At 34.6% G+C, this 20799-nt stretch overlaps 2 protein-coding genes across 2 annotated transcripts; both read left to right on the forward strand.

Moving 5' to 3' along the window:
• Positions 1–11721: 11721 nt before the first annotated feature.
• On the forward strand, positions 11722–14533 carry LOC106766692 (agamous-like MADS-box protein AGL30). The gene is made up of 10 exons (XM_014651406.2): positions 11722–11990; positions 12566–12625; positions 12722–12740; positions 12879–12943; positions 13053–13068; positions 13147–13208; positions 13621–13717; positions 13802–13849; positions 13917–14041; positions 14134–14533. The coding sequence occupies exons 1-10, from the start codon at positions 11785–11787 to the stop codon at positions 14531–14533; spliced, it is 1098 nt and encodes a 365-aa protein (XP_014506892.2). The 5' UTR covers positions 11722–11784.
• A 3056-nt stretch (positions 14534–17589) lies between these two features.
• Positions 17590–18714, forward strand: LOC106766100. Its single transcript, XM_014650858.1, has one exon. It carries the CDS (start codon positions 17590–17592, stop codon positions 18712–18714), a length of 1125 nt encoding a protein of 374 aa, XP_014506344.1.
• Positions 18715–20799: the final 2085 nt, after the last annotated feature.

Raw genomic sequence — 20799 nt, forward strand, 5'->3', positions numbered from 1 at the left:
ATATTATTTAATCTTCCATACTGGTGTAAACTTGATGTTAGACATTGTATAGATGCGATGCACGTTGAAAAAGAATGTTTGTGACAGTGTCATCGAAACTTTATTAAACGTGAAAGGGAAAATCAAAGACGGAACAAAAGCACGAGAATATTTGGCTGACATGGGAATCCGTTCTGAGTTACATCTGTTAGAAAATATGTAGGCTTCGTTTTAACACCAAGAAGGGGGTAAATTGGTGTGTTTTCAAAATCAGAGTCTTTTCGCAATCTTTAACACAAAGTACAAAACTTTACAAACTTTCTTGAATCGCAAGTAATAGAAAATTAAGTGCAGCAGAAAATCAAAGTTGACTAAGTGAAATGTAAAGTCGACAGAATGTAAAAGAGTGGGGATAGAGAATTCAAAGCAGGTTTTTATATTGGTTCGGCCTCAATGCCTACATCCAGTGTCCTTCCAATACCAGGAAGCAAATGCACTATAATGGTCAAGGTTTTTACAACAAGGCTTTTATAGAGACCTCCACATTAAAAATATAAAACACCTCTCTAACCCTCTAACCAAAATATAGGAAAACATCACAGCAAGACTTGCAGCAAGATATCCCCTCTCTTGCAATCTGTAACCTACTTTGAACAATCCTCAAAGTATACCAGACTCCACGAGTCCAACCCTTGTAGTCACAATAGGTACAACAACAAACACCACGGAATGTGAACACCAATCTTGATCAACCTTGATACACCTCAATTGAACATATTCTGATCAAGCAATAAGCGCAATGTCAATCTCCTTCAGAAGCTCTTCAAAGGAAGATCACAACCGTCTTCTTGATGATTTCTTGGAGCTCTAATTCTTAGAGAAACAATCTGAAACAAAATATGAAAATGTTAGATTTCCAAAAGTTCTCTGAAACAACTCAGGTCTCGTCTTTTTGTAGATTTTTATAAATCAGATGCTCCTGTAGTCGAATACGCTACTAATTCAGTTAATTTTCCTATGACAGTTATAACAGTTAAGTCAAAATAGTAGCAGTGCAGAATTAATTCCTCATTAATTACTGTTGACTAACATTCAATGCTCAACTAACTTTTAAAAATATAATTGTTACTATTCATGAGCATAACATAATTCCAAATCAAACAACTAATACAGTCGAATGTGTGGCGCGCACAGTCGACTTCGACACAACAATTCATTTTGAAATTCTTTTCAATGCAAAATCTAACATAGCACTGTTTTTGAAAATCTGTGCATAGTCACGAGCTTAATTCGACTTCCCCCATAATGAAATCGACTTACAGCTTGCAGTAATGCCACACAATGTAAGTTCATAAAAGTGCATGTGGTTTTCCTTTTCCAAAACATATGTAATGCAATCACAACAAATGTCACATATATCAGAATAGTGAATATGCATTCATATATCAGATTTCACACAAACATGTTCATCAAGATATCAATCAATATTAAAGATTGGAACATGTAACACATTGCAATACATCTGTTATTAAAAATGTATTGTCATCATCAAAAACCAGAGTGACATAGATATTGTGTTGTCAACAATCTGAACAACATCCACAGACAATAGGAAGACGCACCTATTTTTCCCCAGCCTGTCACACTCTTTCTAAAAAAGAAAAACAAAGTTTTGGTAACTCTTTAAAAAGTGTGAAGGTTCCACAAGGTTATTTTTCAAATATTAGTAACATTGTTTCTTTGCAAGAGTTAAAGTTAGTTGGTTTAAAGTCTCACGATTTTCATGTATTGATGCAACAATTATTACCAGTTGTTATTTGAGACATATTACCTCCTTCTGTTAGGGGTATTCTGACATGTCTGAGTTTGTTCTTTAATGCCATTTGCAAGAAATTTGTTGACCCCCAAGGTTTAGATCAATTGGAAAATGAAGGAATAAAACTACTGTGTGAATTGGAGATGTATTTTCCACCTTCTTTTTTTTATATCATGGTTCATTTAATTATTCATCTAGTTAGAGAAATTTGAATATGTAGGCCGGTTTTATTAAGGTGGATGTACCCTGTTGAAAGATACATGAAGATTCTAAAGGGATATGTCAAGAATCAATATCGACCAGAAGCTTCGATCATAGAGCGGTACGTTGCAGAAGAAGCCATTGAATTTTTTTTAAGTTATATGCCAAGTTGTGAACCAGTGGGTCTTCCTAAGAGCATACATGAAGGAAAATATGAAGGTAAGGGTGATCGAGGTGTGAGAATTCAAAGTGTTAGTAGAAAAAAAGTTGATTAAACTCATTTGTACATCTTAAACAACACTATTGATGTGATTCCTTACGTTTCTGAACATGTTAATGAAATAAAGGCATCACACCCAAGAATGAGTGAAAAATGGCATCTTAATAAACATGTCAAAACCTTATTACAATGGTTTAAGAAAAAGGTTTATGCGACTCCAAATGTTTCTGAAAGTCTATTGAGGCTATTTCGTGGCCGAACACGGATGTCATTACATATGGTGGGTACTATATAAACAATATTTCCTTTCAGACAAAGGTAGAAGATGACAAAAGTATAGTTCAAAATAGTGGGGTTACACTACAAGCTGAGGTTGTGCACTTTGCTAGTTCTAAAGACAAAAATCCAATCACAGCATCCATGATGGGAAGTTGATTATGTCAATTTTAGAGTCCCAATTTTCAAGTGTAAATGGGTTGATATAAATTCCGGTGTCATGATAGATGACTTCGGTTTCACATTGGTAGACCTTAACAAGATGAATTACACTGATGAACCATTTATTATGGATAGTCAAGCATGACAAATATTCTATGTAAATGATCTAGCAAATAAGAAATGGTCAGTGGTTTTGGAAGGAAAACACATGCACGGATATGATGATAAAGATTTTCTTGATATACTTAAGACAACATCTATTGCATCAAGACCCATTCAAGACAAGGTTGATGACGTAGCCAATGACATCCACGTAATTCATAGTGATCACAATGACGGGATATAGTAGAAAACAATATCTTAATAGGTTTTGTGATATTTTTTGTACTGACTTTATATTTTAGTTTAAAGTTTCATATTTCAGGTGCGGTTTTATTGCAAAAATAAATTATTTTTTTAGGAAAAAAAAAAACACTAGACGTCGGTTAAGGACATGTCCGACGTCTATAGGCGTTAGTTATGGCCATGTCCGACGTCTATAATCACCTGTTAAGGCACAGACCGACGACTAATGGATTGCAGAGGCTAACCACGTTCCAGGTCCTTAGACATCAGTTCCCCCCAATGACCGACGTCTATGTAGACGTCTGGCATACTCTGACCAACGTCTATATAGTCGTCTGACCAATAGAGTTTGACGTCTATATAGACGTTTGTCCTGTATAGTCTGACATCTCATTAAAGTAACCCATATAGACGTCAGGTCTAGGTCTGACGTTCAAAGCCTAAAATAACAAACATCTAAAGCCCTTTCTGCACTTGTGTGCCCTTAAATTTCTTCATGGAGCCTCTCGGTTAGAATCTAGCAACAATGATAATTCTAAACACACTGAGATGATTCAATCAAAACAAATGTATAGTAACACTACAAAATTGAGCGAGTAAGTCCAGGATTTTCTTTATAGTCATGGTTATATATGTTTCAAATATCATATTTTGTTACTTGTGGAAATATTCTTTCCTCTATCAGTTGTTTTATTAGGTTGCAAGAATGTCTTCAAACCTCCTTGGCATTATTATATCTTTCAGTTGACTTATAAGTTTTATATCATTGCCTTAAATAATTAAATTTTTTTATAATGTCATAATATATTCTTGATAACTTATTGTGGGCTCAACCTACTCCCAAATTACACTTAGCTCAATGAACAATGACAATAAATAATAGCTAAACAAGAACAAAGTTAGGTAACAAGAACAAGATAAAGACCTCATTAAATCAAAGCTCTTATTACCAAATGGTAAGAGTTCATTTTGTTAATTTTAAGAGAATAAGATATTTGCATTAATGTTTGATTAAGAAATTTCAATAAAGATCTCCACTAGGTATTAAGATAACTAAGTTATATAAACATGAAGGTTCACTTCAAAAGACTCAAAGAAAAAGATGAAAAGATAGATTCAATATAACTAAAAGAACACAAGATAACAAATAAAACATAAATTGTAGAAGCATAAAATAGACAAAAGGATATAAAGATAGTATTAATTTTTCAGTTTTGTAATCAATGCTCGGAAGAGCATTTTTCCTGTTTTAGGTTCTTCTGTATTTGGTGTTTAATGTTTCGGTTGGATTTTATGTTTTCTGTTAGGAATTTTGGATAATTCCCCTTTTTAGTTTTCTTCTCTTCACCGGAACCCTATATATAATAAGGGTTCCAGTTCTTATCTCAACAACAGAAAATACAATTTACACAATAATAAAGTAAAGTTCTTTCACTTACCTTAGCAATGCGTGTCTTTCTCCCTTCGCTTCTGTTTTTCCATTCGACCGCTTTTTCCCTCGAGCCTTGGAGGTGCACCACCGAGCAGAGCTTCTCGAGTCTTCTCTCTCGTGCTTTTCTTCCCTCACGTATCTCACTTTTTCATTTTCCANCAACTCTCTGACAAAGGGGAAGCTTCCAGTGAAAGATTATCTGTTGCGGTTTGGGCCAGAAGGTGTTGGGCTTCATACACAACACCTTGGGCTTGTTTTTAATATGGTACCAGAGCAGGTTTTGAACCTGCCTCTATTTTTGCTACGTTTTATTACTTTTCTTGATTTCTTGGTATTTTGTTTCTTCATCTAGCGGTTCTTGCTGCCATTGGAAATATGAACGAGATAGACAACCCTTCCAACCCTTACTACCTCCACCAAGGAGAGAACCCAGGCATATCTCTCATTTCACAGATTCTTGATGAATCCAACTACACATCTTGGAGCAGAAATATGAGAAGAGCTCTACTCTCCACGAACAAACTAAAATTCATAGACGGAGGTATCAAGAAACCTAAAAGAGAGGATCCTCTTTTTGATTTTTGGGAAAGGAATAATATGATGGTGTTGTCTTGGATCATCAAGACTCTCTCAGCCCAGATAGCCGAGAGTGTTATATATGTAGAGGGTGCTTGTGAATTATGGGAGGAGTTGAAAGAAAGATTCTCCAAATGAGACCATTTTAAACTCTCTGACCTACTGCAAGAAATTCATTCTATTAAGCAGGGAGAAAGAAGTGTGAACCAATACTTCACTGATTTAAAGATTCTATGGGAGGAACTAGAATTTCTCAGACCTATCCCACGATGTAGCTGCAAAATTCCTTGCAGCTGCAACCTATCCAAAGCCTCTCACAAATATTGAGAGATGGAGCATGTTATATGCTTCTTGAAAGGCTTAAATGCGCATTACAGCACTGTAAGAACACAGATACTGCTAATGGAACCCCTGCCCAGTATTAACAGAGTCTTTTCCCTCATTATGCAACAGGAAAGAGAGGAGAGACATGATTCTGGTCTCACTAACCAGAATGACATTAAAATACTTGCAAACAGCACAGAAAAACAGAGTAACTAGAGGAGTGATCAAGGTTGAAGGACCCATGGACGTGGTTTTACAGCTCGGGGTCAAGGAAGAAGAAGAGGAAGAAATCCCCATCATAGGAAACAGTGTTCTTACTGTCACAAGATGAACCACACAATTGATGAGTGTTACTTTAAACATGGGTATCCACCATGGTACAAGAAAGGGGACAAAGATAATCAAAACAGTGTTGGACATAATGAATGGGGATCTGTGAATACTTGCGCTACCTCCACTGGATCAAAAACCAGTCAACAGAATTCATTCACTACAGAACAGATGAAAACGATACTGGAAATGCTTGAGAAAACCGAGAATTCTTCTCATAGCATCAGCCAAATTCATAGAGACACTATAGAAGATGGACAAGGTATATTCTCATGGGTTTTAGACACAGGAGCCACTGACCATGTGACTCATAACAAAAATCTTTTCATGACATTTAATAAAATAAAACCTATATCTGTCAAATTACCTAACAACTCTAGTGTTACAGCCCAATATGTAGGAACTATACAGTTTTCAAGAGACTTCATGATTTTTAATGTTTTGTATATACCCGATTTTTCCTTCAATCTTATATCTGTTCAAAGATTAACTAAAGACATGAACTGTACACTGACTTTTTCTTCTGAGATGTGTAAAATTCAGGGCAATTCTACATTGAAGATGATTGGATGTGCTAAGGTGCATGAAGGACTTTACTACTTACAGGATGTTAAAAGGGACCTGAAACCTAGTTTTGTTTTCTCTTTTGAGCATGTAAATGTAAACTTGTGGCATTATAGACTTGGCCACCCTGGACACAAAGTTGTTGAAAGAATTTGCAAGAATTTTCCTTATATTCAAACTGATTCTAATAATACTTGTGATATTTTCCATTATGCAAAACAACACTTGCCTTTTCCTAAACAAAGTTCTTTGTCTGCTAATTTTTTGATATTATACATTGTGACATATGGGGTCCTATTTTCATCCCATCCATGCATGGGCATAGATACTTTCTTACTATTGTTGATGATTGTAGTAGGCATACTTGGATTTTTCTTATTCATAATAAAGGCCAGGCTAGAGAACTTCTACAATCTTTCATAATAAAGATCAAAACCCAGTTTGATAAAATTGTTAAAACCGTCAGGACCAATAATGGCCCTGAATTTAATTGTCCCAGCATATACAACTCTAATGGAATTGAACACCAAACTAGCTGTGTTGAAACTCCACAACAAAATTCTGTTGTGGAGCGCAAACACCAACACATATTGAATGTTACCCGAAGTTTGATCTTCCAATCTAATGTTCCTTATGTGTATTGGTCTTATGCTTTATCTCATGTTGTTTACCTTATTAATAGGTTACCTTCCCTTGTCATTAAAGATAAAACACCCTATGATATCTTGCATAGCAATCCTCCCACCTACCTTGACCTAAAAGTTTTTCGATCCTTGTGTTTTGCTTCCACCTTAGAAAGCAATAGGAACAAACTAGATTCTAGAGCTAGAAAGGGAGTTTTCTTAGGGTACAAAGCAAGGGTAAAAGGATACATCATTCTTGATATCAACACTAGGGAAATTTTCATTAGTCGAAATGTCATATTTTATGAAGATATTTTTCCCTTATAAAAGTAAACAAGGAGATAAAGAAAACTGTAATGACAATGAGGAAGACACCCTTTTTCTTGGAAATCTATCTTGTAGCCGTGAAGGGAATTTAGCTGAGAATGGAGGAGACAATCAGAATCCAAATAACAACATTGTAGACAGTGTCGAGAATGTTGATCTTTTGCAAGAAGAGCAGAGAAACAATCAGAGGAGATCTCACCGAGTGAAGAAAACTCCTGAATACTTGAAAGATTACATACATCACACAGATCAATCATCCACATCTTTGTGTGCCAAAAATGGGTTGAGAACACCTTATCCTATCACCAACACTTTATCTTATAAGACTCTATCTGAAAAGCATTTAAAATATACTCTTGCCATAAAATGCTGGGAAAGAACCCAACTCGTATGATGAAGCCAGAAACAGTCCTGAATGGACTGATGCTATGCAAAAGGAGATAAAAGCTCTACAGGACAATGACACTTGGTTTTTGACCAAACTTCCTCCTAGAAAGAGACCCATTGGATGCAGATGTGTCTATAAGATAAAGCACAAAGTTGATTGAACTGTGGAAATATATAAGGCCCGATTAGTGGCCAAAGGATACACTCAACAAGAGGGGATAGATTTTCTAGACACCTTTTCCCCTGTGGCCAAACTCACCTCGGTCAGACTATTGCTTGCACTTGCTGCTGCAAGGAATTGGTTTCTACATCAGCTTGATGTAGACAATGCCTTCTTGCATGGGGATCTAAATGAGGATGTTTACATGGATCCTCCGCCTAGTTTGAACATTGATACAAAGGGACAGGTTTGTAAACTCACTAAATCTCTATATGGTCTAAAACAGGCCAGCAGACAATGGTTTGAAAAACTGTCCAGCTTTCTTATTTCTGCTAACTATGTTCAATCAAAATCTGATCACTCTTTATTTATGAAGAAAACTTCCACAGATTTCACAATTCTACTTGTATATGTAGATGATATTGTTCTAACAGGAAATTCCATGAGTGAGATTACTCAAATAAAGGCACTTCTACATCGACAGTTCCGGATAAAGGATCTTGGGGAGCTCAAATATTTTCTAGGATTTGAGGTTGCTAGGTCTAAAAAAGGGATACACCTTTGCCAAAGAAAGTATGCCTTTGACATTCTTGAAGAAACAGGAATGTTGGGAAGCAAACCATGCTCTATACCCTTCTTAAGCAGCACCAATTCTCTGTACAAGACAGAGAATTACATGAATGATCCTAGTGTTTATCGCAGACTAATAGGGAAGCTCTTCTATCTTACTAATACTAGGCCTGATTTATGTTTCACTGTTAATCTTTTAAGCCAATTTATGAAAGAGCCTACTAACTATCATTATCAAGCCTTGCAGCATGTCCTTAGGTATGTGAAATCCAACCCTTCTATAGGTCTATTCTTTGCTGCTGACTCAAATATACAAATAAAGGGATTCAATGACTCAGATTGGGCCACTTGTCCTAACACGCGAAGATCAACTACTGGCTACTGTGTTTTCTTGGGAACATCTCTTGTTTCATGGAGATCGAAGAAACAGAGTACTGTTTCAAGGAAGTCTACTGAGGCTAAGTATCGTGCTCTGGCTCCCACCGTTTGCGAGATGCAGTGGCTTCATTACATTCTCCAAGATCTCCAAATTCAACCCGATGCTATTGCCGTTCTTTATTGTGACAACAGTTCTGCTAGGCATATTGCTCACAACCAAAGCTTCCAAGAACGTACCAAACATATCGAGCTAGATTGCCATGTTGTGCGCGAGAAGATCCAAGCTAAGTTTCTCCATCTTCTTCCCATTCGATCGGAGGAGCAGCTCGCCGATGTCTTCACCAAATCTCCTCATCGTACGCATTTCAAGTCCATCATTCCCAAGCTTGGATTGATGAATATTCACCATCCAGCTTGAGGGCAGGCTATTAATTTTTCAGTTTTGTAATCAATGCTCGGAAGAGCATTTTTCCTGTTTTAGGTTCTTCTATTTTTGGTGTTTAATGTTTCGGTTGGATTTTATGTTTTCTGTTAGGAATTTTGGATAATTCCCCTTTTTAGTTTTCTTCTCTTCACTAAAACCCTATATATAATAAGGGTTACAGTTCTTATCTCAACAACAGAAAATACAATATACACAATAATAAAGTAAAGTTCTTTCACTTACCTTAGCAACGCGTGTCTTTCTCCCTTCGCTTTTGTTTTTCCATTCGACCACTTTTTCCCTCGAGCCTTGGAGGTGCACCACCGAGCAGAGCTTCTCGAGTCTTCTCTCTCGTGCTTTTCTTCCCTCACGTATCTCACTTTTTCATTTNCCANCAACTCTCTGACAAAGGGGAAGCTTCCAGTGAAAGATTATGTGTTGCGGTTTGGGCCAGAAGGTGTTGGGCTTCAGACACAACACCTTGGGCTTGTTTTTAATATAGATGGAATAAAAAATGGAAAGACAAGAAGGATAAAGGGGAGAAAAGTGGTCACACCACTTGGAATACTAAGTCGCCAAAGATAAGTGTTGGTGTCACAACTTGAACCTTAGTTCAAGATAAGACTTTAAAGCTCAAAAACTTTCAAGAAGAGACCCTTTTAACTCTCTAAAAATGGTTGAACATAAGACTTTGAAGCTCAAAAACTTTAAAGAATAGACTCTTTTAACTCTCTAAAAATGGTTAAACGTAATAACTTTACTTTAAAAAATATTCAACTCTTTAAAAGTGATGCAAAAAGTCTCTTAAATAAGCAAAGAGGTGGGTTTTCTAATAATTACAAAGAAAAATAACATTCTAAAAACTAAAGCAATAAAAAAAATGAGATACTCTCTAAATCTTTGTGAGACCATCTAATTTTCAAAAAATATGTTTTTCTATCTCTTATACATGTGCAACCTCAAAAAAATAAAATAGTGTCATTAGCAAATCTACAAAACACAAAACACAAGTCCTAGATTTTATAACAAAACCAAATAAAAGAAGGAACCGAAGGAAAAACTTTCCTCTAAAACATGTTTATTTTCATGACCTCCGTCTTCCATCTTTAGTATGAGTTGGACGCTCGTTAATTACTACATAAATATCTAAAATTTCTTTTGGCTTGTTGTAAGATATAATGGGTGCGTCTCATGCAATTTATACAATTATTTTGTGATAGTCAAGTTGCTTTTGATATAAAAGTTAATCTAGTTTTTCATAAATGTACACAACTTATTAAAATAGATTATTATTTTATTTGTAATGCCTTATAAGATGAATTAAGTCTAGTTTCACATTCGCATTGACGAATAACTCATATATTTGACTAAATCTCTTAGTAAATTACAATTTTCTTTATTATTAAGATATATATTATCTTAATGCTTCAACTTAAATATTTTTGTAACTACTTTGTAAGTATTTTCTAAGCTACAATATCTCAACAACTATACTTTAAAAAAAAATAATGTTTGCACGTTATTTTTGTCCACAAATTTTCCTTTTACATAATTTTAATCCTTAATATTTTTTTTTTCTTTTCTATAACTTAATTTAATTTTTAGTTTTCTTTATTACTGTTACTTTTAACGTGACATAAAAAGCACATGTTTTTTTGACGTTTTTACATAATAGTAATAGAAGTAGCTGAAATTTGTTACTAGAAATAATTTAATAGTAATTTAATATATTTTAAAATTGAAAATGAAACATATTTTTGTATAATTATAAATGAAATAGTTTAAATTTTTTAAGATAAATTTGTAACTAATTAAAAATTAAAAAACTAAAACTGTGGAAAAAAGGTTAGGAAAAATTGTGAATTTTTGAAAAATATAAGGATGAAAAACACAAACTGAAGCTTTATTTATTTGATTGATTTATATTAACGTCCATGTTTTCGAATGGTAGGAAGTAAAGTTGTAAACGAAGATGACATGGTTGTGTTATGATTCTGTTTCGTTATTGTTGGTGAGAAAAAATGGAAAGAAATCTCTAACGCTATTCAGCTTCCGATTCTCTTGCATGCTTCAATGACCGATTTTACCGGTCCCCCGGACATGTTAACGTAAGCTCTCTCTCTCTTCTCCTTCTTTCTCTCTCTTCTCCCTCTTTCTCTCTCTCTTTGAATCTTCCATTGCCATTGCCATTGTCATTCACAACCTCTCCCTCTCACATTCTACACCCTTAGCTTCTGAACCTTAATTTTTACTTACATTTTTATTATTATTATTATTACTATTATTATTATATTCAACTTCCTCGTTTGCGTGAGTTTCTATATTCTTCTTTCTCTCTATTTTTTCTTGCAAAGCTCTTTCTATATTGTTCACATTCTGTCTTTCTCCTTGTCAACATTCGAAAACGTTGATAAAGGGTATACATACAAATCACGTAGCCACATGTTGTTACTGTTGGTCATGTTGTTTCTTTTTAATTGAAGTTCTTCATTGGTTTTGGTATGTGAATCTTGAGGGGCAAGAGCATGTAAGATGGGGTGTGTTGAAATTTGTATCTAGAAAATGCAATGCAAGTGCTTTTGGGAGCTAGGATCTATATATATTTGGATTCTTTTTCTGTGAATAGTAAGGTATATATGCAGCATAATGTGTACAATTAAGGTTATTGTGGTTGTTAACTACGTATATATATGTACATAATAATATGCAGGATGGGCAGGGTAAAACTAAAGATAAAGAGGTTGGAAAACACCAATGGCCGCCAAGCAACATATGCTAAAAGGAAAAATGGAATTATGAAAAAAGCTGCTGAATTATCTATATTGTGTGACATAGATATCATACTTCTCATGTTTGCGCCAAATGGAAAGCCTTCGGTATGTAGGGGGAGACGCAGGTAAACCCTAATAACACTCAAATTCTCTCATCATATCATAACATATATATAGTTACATTACATTCATAGCTAGCTGTGTATTGATGTTAGTTTGACCGAATACCAATAGTTTAGATGGATGAAGACATGCTGACATAAAAAACCCATCTTTAGTAATAGTTTGGATCATGCTTCATAATTTCTGTTCAACTGCAATATTGTTCTTCTACTGTTTCTGCAACTGCAACGCCCTGCAATTTCTATTTCATTTTTATGACAAGAAAAGCAAAATTTAATTTCAATCTTCTATTATAACTTTTGCATGTCAATAGTGGAATAAGTATTGTTGTGTGGGATGTTAATTAAGGGAGTATACATAAGCCAAAGAACTGAGGTTGTCTTTAACCCAGACCAGAAATCAAAGTTATCATGCTTTGAACCAGTAATGTTGTATATTAAGTATGCCATGTATTTATATGTATTTAATGGGTATTAATTTTCTGTTGCTTCTTATTTTACGAGCAATTATTGGAAAAGTTATAAGTTGTATTACCATTTTCCTGATTATTTTTTTACTCCCCTCTTGGTGGATTTAGTAACTTAGAGGAAGTTATTGCGAAGTTTGCTCAACTAACACCTCAGGAAAGGGCAAAAAGGTGCAGTTCACACAAACATGATATAATGTATTTGTTCCAAGTTGTAGAAAGTAATGCAATAATTTAACAAAAGGCTTTTTCAATTTATTGCAACAGGAAGTTGGAGACTCTTGAGGTAAGCATTTCTAACAACTCAGTTCAAAATCCATACCCAGATAACATGGTTCATTTTTTCTCTTTTTGAAAGGACTCATATAGTTATAGTGTTATAATGATTCTCATAAATGACATGTCTCAACATTTGAAAATTTAGGCACTGAAGAAAACGTTTAAGAAGTTAGACCATGATGTAAATATACAAGAATTTCTGGGCACAAGGTATGTCACTCTCAGACTAACTTAATAACCATTCTTTTAAAAGATTTGATCATATATATAAGTTCTGGAACTGAAAAATTCGTTTCTTCTTGTTGTTTCCTTGTCACAGTAGTCAAACTATTGAGGTACCTACACAATTACATTATTCGTTACTCTGTTCAATTTTGGTTTGTTGTTATAAATCACTGACTGACATTGGACAGGATTTGAGTAATCAAGCCAGGTTATTGCAATCCCAAATTTCTGAGAGTCACAAGAGATTAAGGTTGGTCTTTTCTTTTTTTCAGCTAGATTTTCATAAACTATTGCTTTAGTTCCAACTTATTTTATTTAAATGTAATATTTTTCTTATTAGTATTGAGAAGGTGATTTCAAATTGATTGATAATATATAAATATTTATTAAATTCTTTGTAAATAATTAATATATGTATTAAGAGTGTAATTCAATAGAAAGTTTAAAAGAAAATTGATTAGATAATAAACATCATAATCAGATGTCCTCCCTACCTAGTCTTTATGGGAGGTATTCCTTGTTAGGTCATCTCAACATTCGTGTATAGTTGATTGATGTTAATAGTAACTAGCTTTAAGAATCACACTAAAATGCTCTTTTGATCAGTTAATAATGTAAAAATTTTACACTAATATTAAACTATTTATTATTTGATTATGCAGTTATTGGAGTGAGTTTGATAAAATAACCAATGTGGAACAACTAGGACAGATGGAAAATTCACTAAGGGAGTCACTCAATCAAATTCGAAACCGTAAGGTATAATTGTTCTTCCTTTCTTCAGACCATAATCTTCAAGTAAAGTTTATCATCACGGTTCCTTCTGATATATCATGATGGCAGGAAAATATAAAAAAGCATCAACTTGTCTCGCTGCAATGCAATAATCAGGTAAAAAAGATAATTAATTTTGTTTTGCAGATAAAGGAGATAAGACTAAAGTATTTTTATCTTGCAGTTCAATGAAATGAATATTCCCTTTAGAATGAGTGCAGAGCAGCATCTCCAACCTCTTTCATGGATTGCGAATGGTGACAGCCAAAATATAGTTTTACCTGAGGACTCAACCATGTTTCTCCACAAGTGAGTTATTTTAAATCATGTGACTGAAGAATATCTTATGGTAAAAAACTGATTAATAAATTTGTAACACGGTTTATATGGAAAATGGTCAGAGATGTAGAGGGATCTGCAAGTTCATCTTTTGGGAGTTATGCCAGTTATCTTGGTTCAAGTATGAAGAATGAGATGTCTAACTCGGCACAAGAAAATGGGGTTCTGAGTGAGCTGAGCAGCACTGCAAATATGAGACTACAATTGAATGGACAGTTTCCATACCTGCCATACAATTTTAATTTACTGAATAATTTGAAGTTTCAACCAAATGCAGAGATGAATCCACATGAAAATCCTGTAGATTATCATGTGAATGGAAGTTTAGAAGCACCGAGATCTGGTTTTGATTCTAATCACCATGCTTGGGCTTCCACATCAGGGCCTTGTGGTGTTACAATGTTTGATGACCAGTTGTATGCCCAGGCAAGCTCCACTAAAATGCACTTTGGCTTCACATAGCACACTACGTACCTTCTTCTTTCTTTTATTTATCATATCTTTCCATCAATACTTTTAAAACAAAAACAATAAACTAATTTATCTATAAATTAATTTCTGAAAACTATTTTTAATTTATACATAAATTATTTTATAAAAAAGTATAGATGGAGAGATTTGTACTGATATATATGTCTTAAATATTTTTCTGCCATTTTCCTATTGCATGAAACATTAGCAACTTACACGAGAGAAAAAGTGTAATTGTCTACAATAAGAAGAGGGTTTTCTGATTTGAAAAAGTGTAATTGTCTAGAAACATTAGCAGAAAATCCTTCAAATAAGTTATGTAGCCCATATTGTGATGTCTGAATCAGGTGACGCTGACCTGGAGTTGAAACTTTACTTATGATAAACTTGAATTTTGTGAGTGCAGCAGCCAAACTGATTCAAAATGGTTTTGGCCATCCATCTATCATTGAGGTTGCTTGAGAACTTCAATCACATCCTCAGAGAAATTGATCTCAGATGATTGATGAGTTTTATGCCAATTTTTTATATGCCAATCATTCACTCATTGAGATGAATCAAGGAGATGGCACTGGAATGCTATATTAGATCTAAATAATTACCAATAATAGGCTCTGTTTGGTTGTTTCTGCTTCCACCCACCTTTCTTTTTCTTACATGGCTAATAGATGTATATAAGATAACATACACCAAAAACACTATTCATTACATTTTTCTCCAACACTCTATTTTCTATCTGCTTCGTGTAAATTACTCTCTCTTTAGTTTGCATATTACTCACTTTTTTACAAACCATAAAACCAACAATTTTACTGTCAGCTTCAAATTTATTACAAGGTTTCTCGGCTGGGCTCTGCTTTCGCTACTCATTTCTTCCACCTTCCCAATCTAAATTTTACTGCACATGCTCAGAAATTTTGTATGAGGGAAATACTTTGTAAAATAAAACTATATAAATAATGGAACTTCTCAGTTAATTACAGTTCAATTTATATTCAGAGTGTCAAGGTATAGATTTACAAATTAAAAAAATATCAGCACAGTAAAAATATAGTCATTAGGTACTTTTTATTGATTTAAAAACATTTTATTTCGTTTTTATTCTTACGATAATATTTGTTAAATTTGTGTTTTACTCTGTATTATATTTTGACCGTTACAGAATTAACATAATATAAACAGCATTTATTTAAAATGTGTCATTTTTATTTTATACTTGAGTGGAAATATCTAAGATATCATATAAAGCAATAGTAAAATAAAAAAATTACGAAAAATATACAAATTAAAATAATTAACCAAATTACAAGATTTTAAATTTATTTAAAAAAATTAAATTACAAATAGCCAAAATGTATTTTTACCAAGAAAGTTTAATCAAATTCGATTTAAAACTGTAACGTTTAATGTGTCTATTTAAGTTTTTTTATATGTATAGGTTATTTTAATAAATAATTTTACCCAACATGTATAATATAATAAATTAGCTGAATACTTTTTAGTAACTTCTAGTTATTAGTATTTTTTTTAGTTATTGGTACTCTACGAGATAGGAAGAATTTGAAATGTTTAGTTGTGTGAGTTTTCATCTTTCGGAAGATTTGCACGTTGTTGGCATTTTGAAATTTTAGAAAGAAATTGGTTATTATGATAAATCTTATTCTAAATGTTTTTAATAAAAAATGAATTGAATGACTTGAGTAAACAGTGATTGTTTGAAGTTGCTTTGGTGGTGTATGAATGTGATAATAGAAATTTAAATAATTGAGCAATTTCTTACATAAAACTATTTTGAATTAAAATATTAAAAGAGAATTACAAATTGATCAATTAAACCGACCAAAGTTCTCTCAAACCACAAAAATAAATTTTTGGGTTAAATATGTTTTTAGTCTCTCAAGTATTGGTCGTTTTTGGGTTTCGTCCCTCTTTCACAATAAAATACAATTTAGTCTTCAATCTTTTGAAAACTTTGGTTTTAATCCTCAGAAACTAACGCAGTTAAAAATGTGATGATGTGTCTAACGTCTGTCCACGTGTTTGCTGCCTCTCTCTTCACACTTCTGATGGCTTATTTGCTGACATGTGTTAAGTGATATTTGGTTTTGTAACTTTAGGGATTTAGCATGAAATTTGCTGCCATTTTAGTGACTTAGGGTTCGTGTGCGTGTTCGATTTGGCGTGTTCGATTTGGTTCTTTGCATTTGGTTCTTGGTTTGTTCTTTGCCAAGGGTTATTTGCATTTGGTTTGTGGTTCATTTGGTGTGTTCTTTGCATTTGGTTCGTGGTTCATTTGGTGTGTTCTTTGCATTTGGTTCGTGGTTCATTTGGTTCGTTCTTTGCATTTGGTTCGTGGTTGAAGAGGCCGAGGCCATTGTCTGTGGTTCGTTAAGCAAGGTAATTTTATAGTTTTAGTTTAATTTGTGTTTTGTATGGTTCGTGAACAAGAAAGGCGAGAGTGTGTGTAATGTGCATTTTGCTTTGCATTATGAGTCTAATGTGGCAAGTTTTTATTTGACCATGTAGGAAAAATGGTTTTTGACGTGTGTTTGTATCATATGGGAAAGTTCATGAAGAATAAGGGTATAGAATATGTGGGAGGAGAGATACATGTTATTAGGGGAATCGATCCCGACATGTGGTCATACTTTGAAGCGGTGGGATTTGTAAGAAAATTCAAGTATGATGGAGAGTTCAAGCTTTGGTGGAAGGGTTCGAAAGAAAAGGATATGAACAACCTCAGACCACTAACAGATGATAGAGAAGCCATTTTGTTATCTAACTATGCAGAGGAAAATAAGGAGGAAGTTGAAATCTATGTTCAACATGGTCAACCCAGTCAGGCAGAGGAAATAACTTTTCTTACATTTGATGAGGAGGTAGACGAAATAAGAGTAGATGAGATGGAGCACGAGATGGAGGAAAAGGTTGTTATGGAGGCAAAATTTGTTATGGATGAAGAAGATATTGGTGGGGTGGAGGGAAATGTTGAAGTATAAGACTTGGTAATAGATGACGAAGAGGAAGAGGGGAATGTTGAGGGAGAAATGGTGCAAGATCAAGATGAAGAGCAAGAGGAAGAGCAAGATGAAGAGCAAGATGAAGAGGATGAAGAGGGCAATGTTCTTGAGGGTGAAGGGGTGGAAAATGTTGATGATAGTGAAGAGGAGAGAATGGGAAATGATGATGATGGGTTTGGGATGGACAATGTCACGGTTAAGGAAGAGAGAAGAAATCTTAATCCAGTTTTAGATAGGTGGAAGAGAATGAAAAAGAAAAATAAAAGAGTTAGGAGTATATTTGAAGATAAGGAGGGCGCATTTGTGATTAACGAAGAGGTTGGACAACATGATATAATTGAAGAATATGATACAGATGAGTTGTCTTCAAATGAAGATAGTGATGAGAATGTAAGGGAGAATAAAAGGCACTTTCCAAAGTATAAAGCAGAAGATATGACTAAGGGCTTCGATTTTACATTGGGAATGGAGTTTAAGTCTTTAAAGGATTTTAAGAGTGCACTACAAGAGCATAGCGTTTTGAATGGAAAAGAAGTGAAGTTTATCAAGAATGATTTGAAGAGAGTAAGGACAGTTTGTAAGAAGGGGTGTGGTTTTCTTATTATGGCTAGCAAAGTAGGAAGTAGCCAAACTTTTAGAGTTAAAACTCTAGTTGGGCACAACTGTGGAAGGGCTTTTGGTAGCAAAAGTGCAAGTGTAGAATGGATTGCACAGGTTTTGGTTGACAGATTTGTGAATGTTGCAAGCATGACAGTGATTAAAATCATTGATGAAATAAAAAATTCATATAGTGTTGGAATAACTCAATGGGAGGCTGGAAGAGCTAAGAAAATTGTTATGGATTGTTTAGTGGGTGATGGAGAACGGCAATATGCTCGTCTTTATGACTATGTAGCTGAGTTATTAAGAGTCAAGGTTGGGACCTTCAAGATTAAGGTCAATCAACCCCAACCCACCTTGCCACCAAGGTTTGGGTCATTTTACATGTGTTTGGATGGCTGTAAGGAGGGGTTTTTAGGTAGTTGCAGACCATTCATTGGGGAAGATGGTTGTCACTTGAAGACTAGTTATGGAGGTCAGTTGTTAGTTGTAGTAGGAAGAGACCCTAATGACCAGTATTTCCCACTAGCTTTTGCTGTGGTAGAAACATAATGCAAGGACACATGGATGTGGTTATTAAGACAATTGCTTGATGATATTGAAGGCATAGATTGTCAAAGGTGGATCTTTATTTCAGATCAGCAACAGGTACATTTAAATTTTTACTTTAGTAAGAAGTTTAATTTTAGTATGTGATAGTTAATGGTGTAATTTGCTTGCAGGGATTAATGTCTGTTTTCGATGATATATTGAATGGAGTGGAACACAAGCTGTGTTTATGCCATCTGTACAATAATTACAAGAAAAAATTTGGTGGAGGCATGCTCATTAGAGACCTGATGATGGGGGCTGCTAAGGCAACGTATAAAAAGGAATGGGAGAGAAAGATGGGTGAGTTAAAAAATTTGAATGTTGATGCCTTTAATTGGTTAATGGGTATACCAACTAAAAGTTGGTGTAAGCATGCTTTTAGTGCTTATCCTAGGTGTGATGTGTTGATCAATAACTTGTCAGAGTCATTTAATAGTACTATTTTGTTGGCACAAGACAAACCTATAATTTCAATGATGGAATGGATTAGATCATACATAATGAGAAGGTTTGCAAGCCTTAGAGAAAAAAAATTGACACTTATCCTAGTGAAGTTATGCCTAAACCGAGAAAAAGGTTGGATAAGGAGGTTGAAAAGAGTGGGAATTGGCTTCCAGTTTCGGCAAGGGGTTCACAATTTGAAGTAACTCATGGCTTTACCATGGACAAGTTTGTTGTTGATTTAAGTAATCACACATGTACTTGTTATTTGTGGGATTTAGTAGGAATACCATGTAGACATGTCGTTGCTGCCATTCATTACAAGTCAGAAAACCCAGAACATTATGTTCATCGTTACTATAAGAAAGATGCCTATAGAACTTGTTATGCACCAATTATAAGTCCTATAAATGGACAACAACTTTGGCCTTCATCTGACTATCCACAACCACTACCTCCCATTTACAAAACACCTCCTGGGAGGCCAAAAAAATTAAGAAGAGAAGCTGATGAATATGTCAGCCATGGAAAATTGTCAAAGAGCAATAGTGCTATAAGATGTCGCAGTTGCAATGCATATGGACACAATGTAAGGATGTGTAAGAAGAGCCAGAAAAGCAAGGTAAATCTTCTTGGTAATGTTATTTACAAGTTCATTTATTTACAACTATTTCTTATCTAACTATCTTACTCCTTTCATAGGACAAAAGGGGTGCATCTGCATCAACACCTGGATCTGCTGCAAGGGAAGCGCCAGCAAGAACGACTGCATCTGCAGGAAGGGGAGCATCTGGAAGGGGAACATCTGCATCAGTTGCAAGGGGGGCATCATCCTCAACATCACAAGCTGGAAGGGGATCAGGCAGAGAAGTAGGGGCTGCATCCACATCACAAGCTGGAGGGTCTGCAACTATGCGTGAAGGGGGAGCAAGAGCTTCCTCAAGACTAGTTGGACAATTTCTAGGGTCTCAAGCAAGTTGTAATTGAGTAGAGGAGAATCTTTGTATTTAAAGTTGTTATTTGAGACAAGTTGTAGTGGAGAAACTATTTTATTTAAAGTAGGTAGTAGCACATGCAGTAGTGGCTGTAGTTGGACCACTTTTTTGTCCTGTACTTTCACATGCTTAACCATTTCAACTATGCTGGGACCACTTTTTTGTACTACTTGTTCATTATTAAAGTTGGACCACTTCTTTATTTCTAATGCCTTTATTTCAAAGTTGAGTGTTATTTTTGTCTACCATCACTGTGCTGTATTGGGTGGTGGAATTAAATGTGTTGTATTGGGTGCAATATTTAATTATCACAACTACTGTATTCGGTGCCTTTATTTCCCACCTGACACAATGCTTTTTAATCGGTCCATAGCAGTTCTGTACTGCATCAATGCTTTTTAATCGGTCCATAGCAGTTTTGTCCTGTATAGCTTGATGTTTAAAGTCATCAAAATGACTTCCATAGCAACTCGTATGGTGAAAAACTGAATTGGCAGTTTGGAGCCTCTGATGACCATTTCTAGCTGCTATATTTGCCAAAATAAACTTCCTCCAACTGACATACTAATGATCCAAACACATTTCAGTGTGTTGGCAGCTCACACAACTT

The sequence above is a fragment of the Vigna radiata genome, chromosome 7 (assembly GCF_000741045.1).
Source record: "Vigna radiata var. radiata cultivar VC1973A chromosome 7, Vradiata_ver6, whole genome shotgun sequence".
NCBI lineage: Eukaryota > Viridiplantae > Streptophyta > Magnoliopsida > Fabales > Fabaceae > Vigna > Vigna radiata.

Excerpts from the sequence above, each read along its gene's own strand:
- LOC106766692 (XM_014651406.2), top strand. The coding sequence starts at position 11,785 with ATGTACATAATAATATGCAGGATGGGCAGGGTAAAACTAAAGATAAAG. Across the intron at positions 13,718-13,801 it reads ATCAAATTCGAAACCGTAAG|GAAAATATAAAAAAGCATCA; the intron begins GTATAATTGTTC and ends TCATGATGGCAG. Across the intron at positions 14,042-14,133 it reads TCAACCATGTTTCTCCACAA|AGATGTAGAGGGATCTGCAA; the intron begins GTGAGTTATTTT and ends GAAAATGGTCAG.
- LOC106766100 (XM_014650858.1), top strand. The coding sequence starts at position 17,590 with ATGGTGCAAGATCAAGATGAAGAGCAAGAGGAAGAGCAAGATGAAGAG.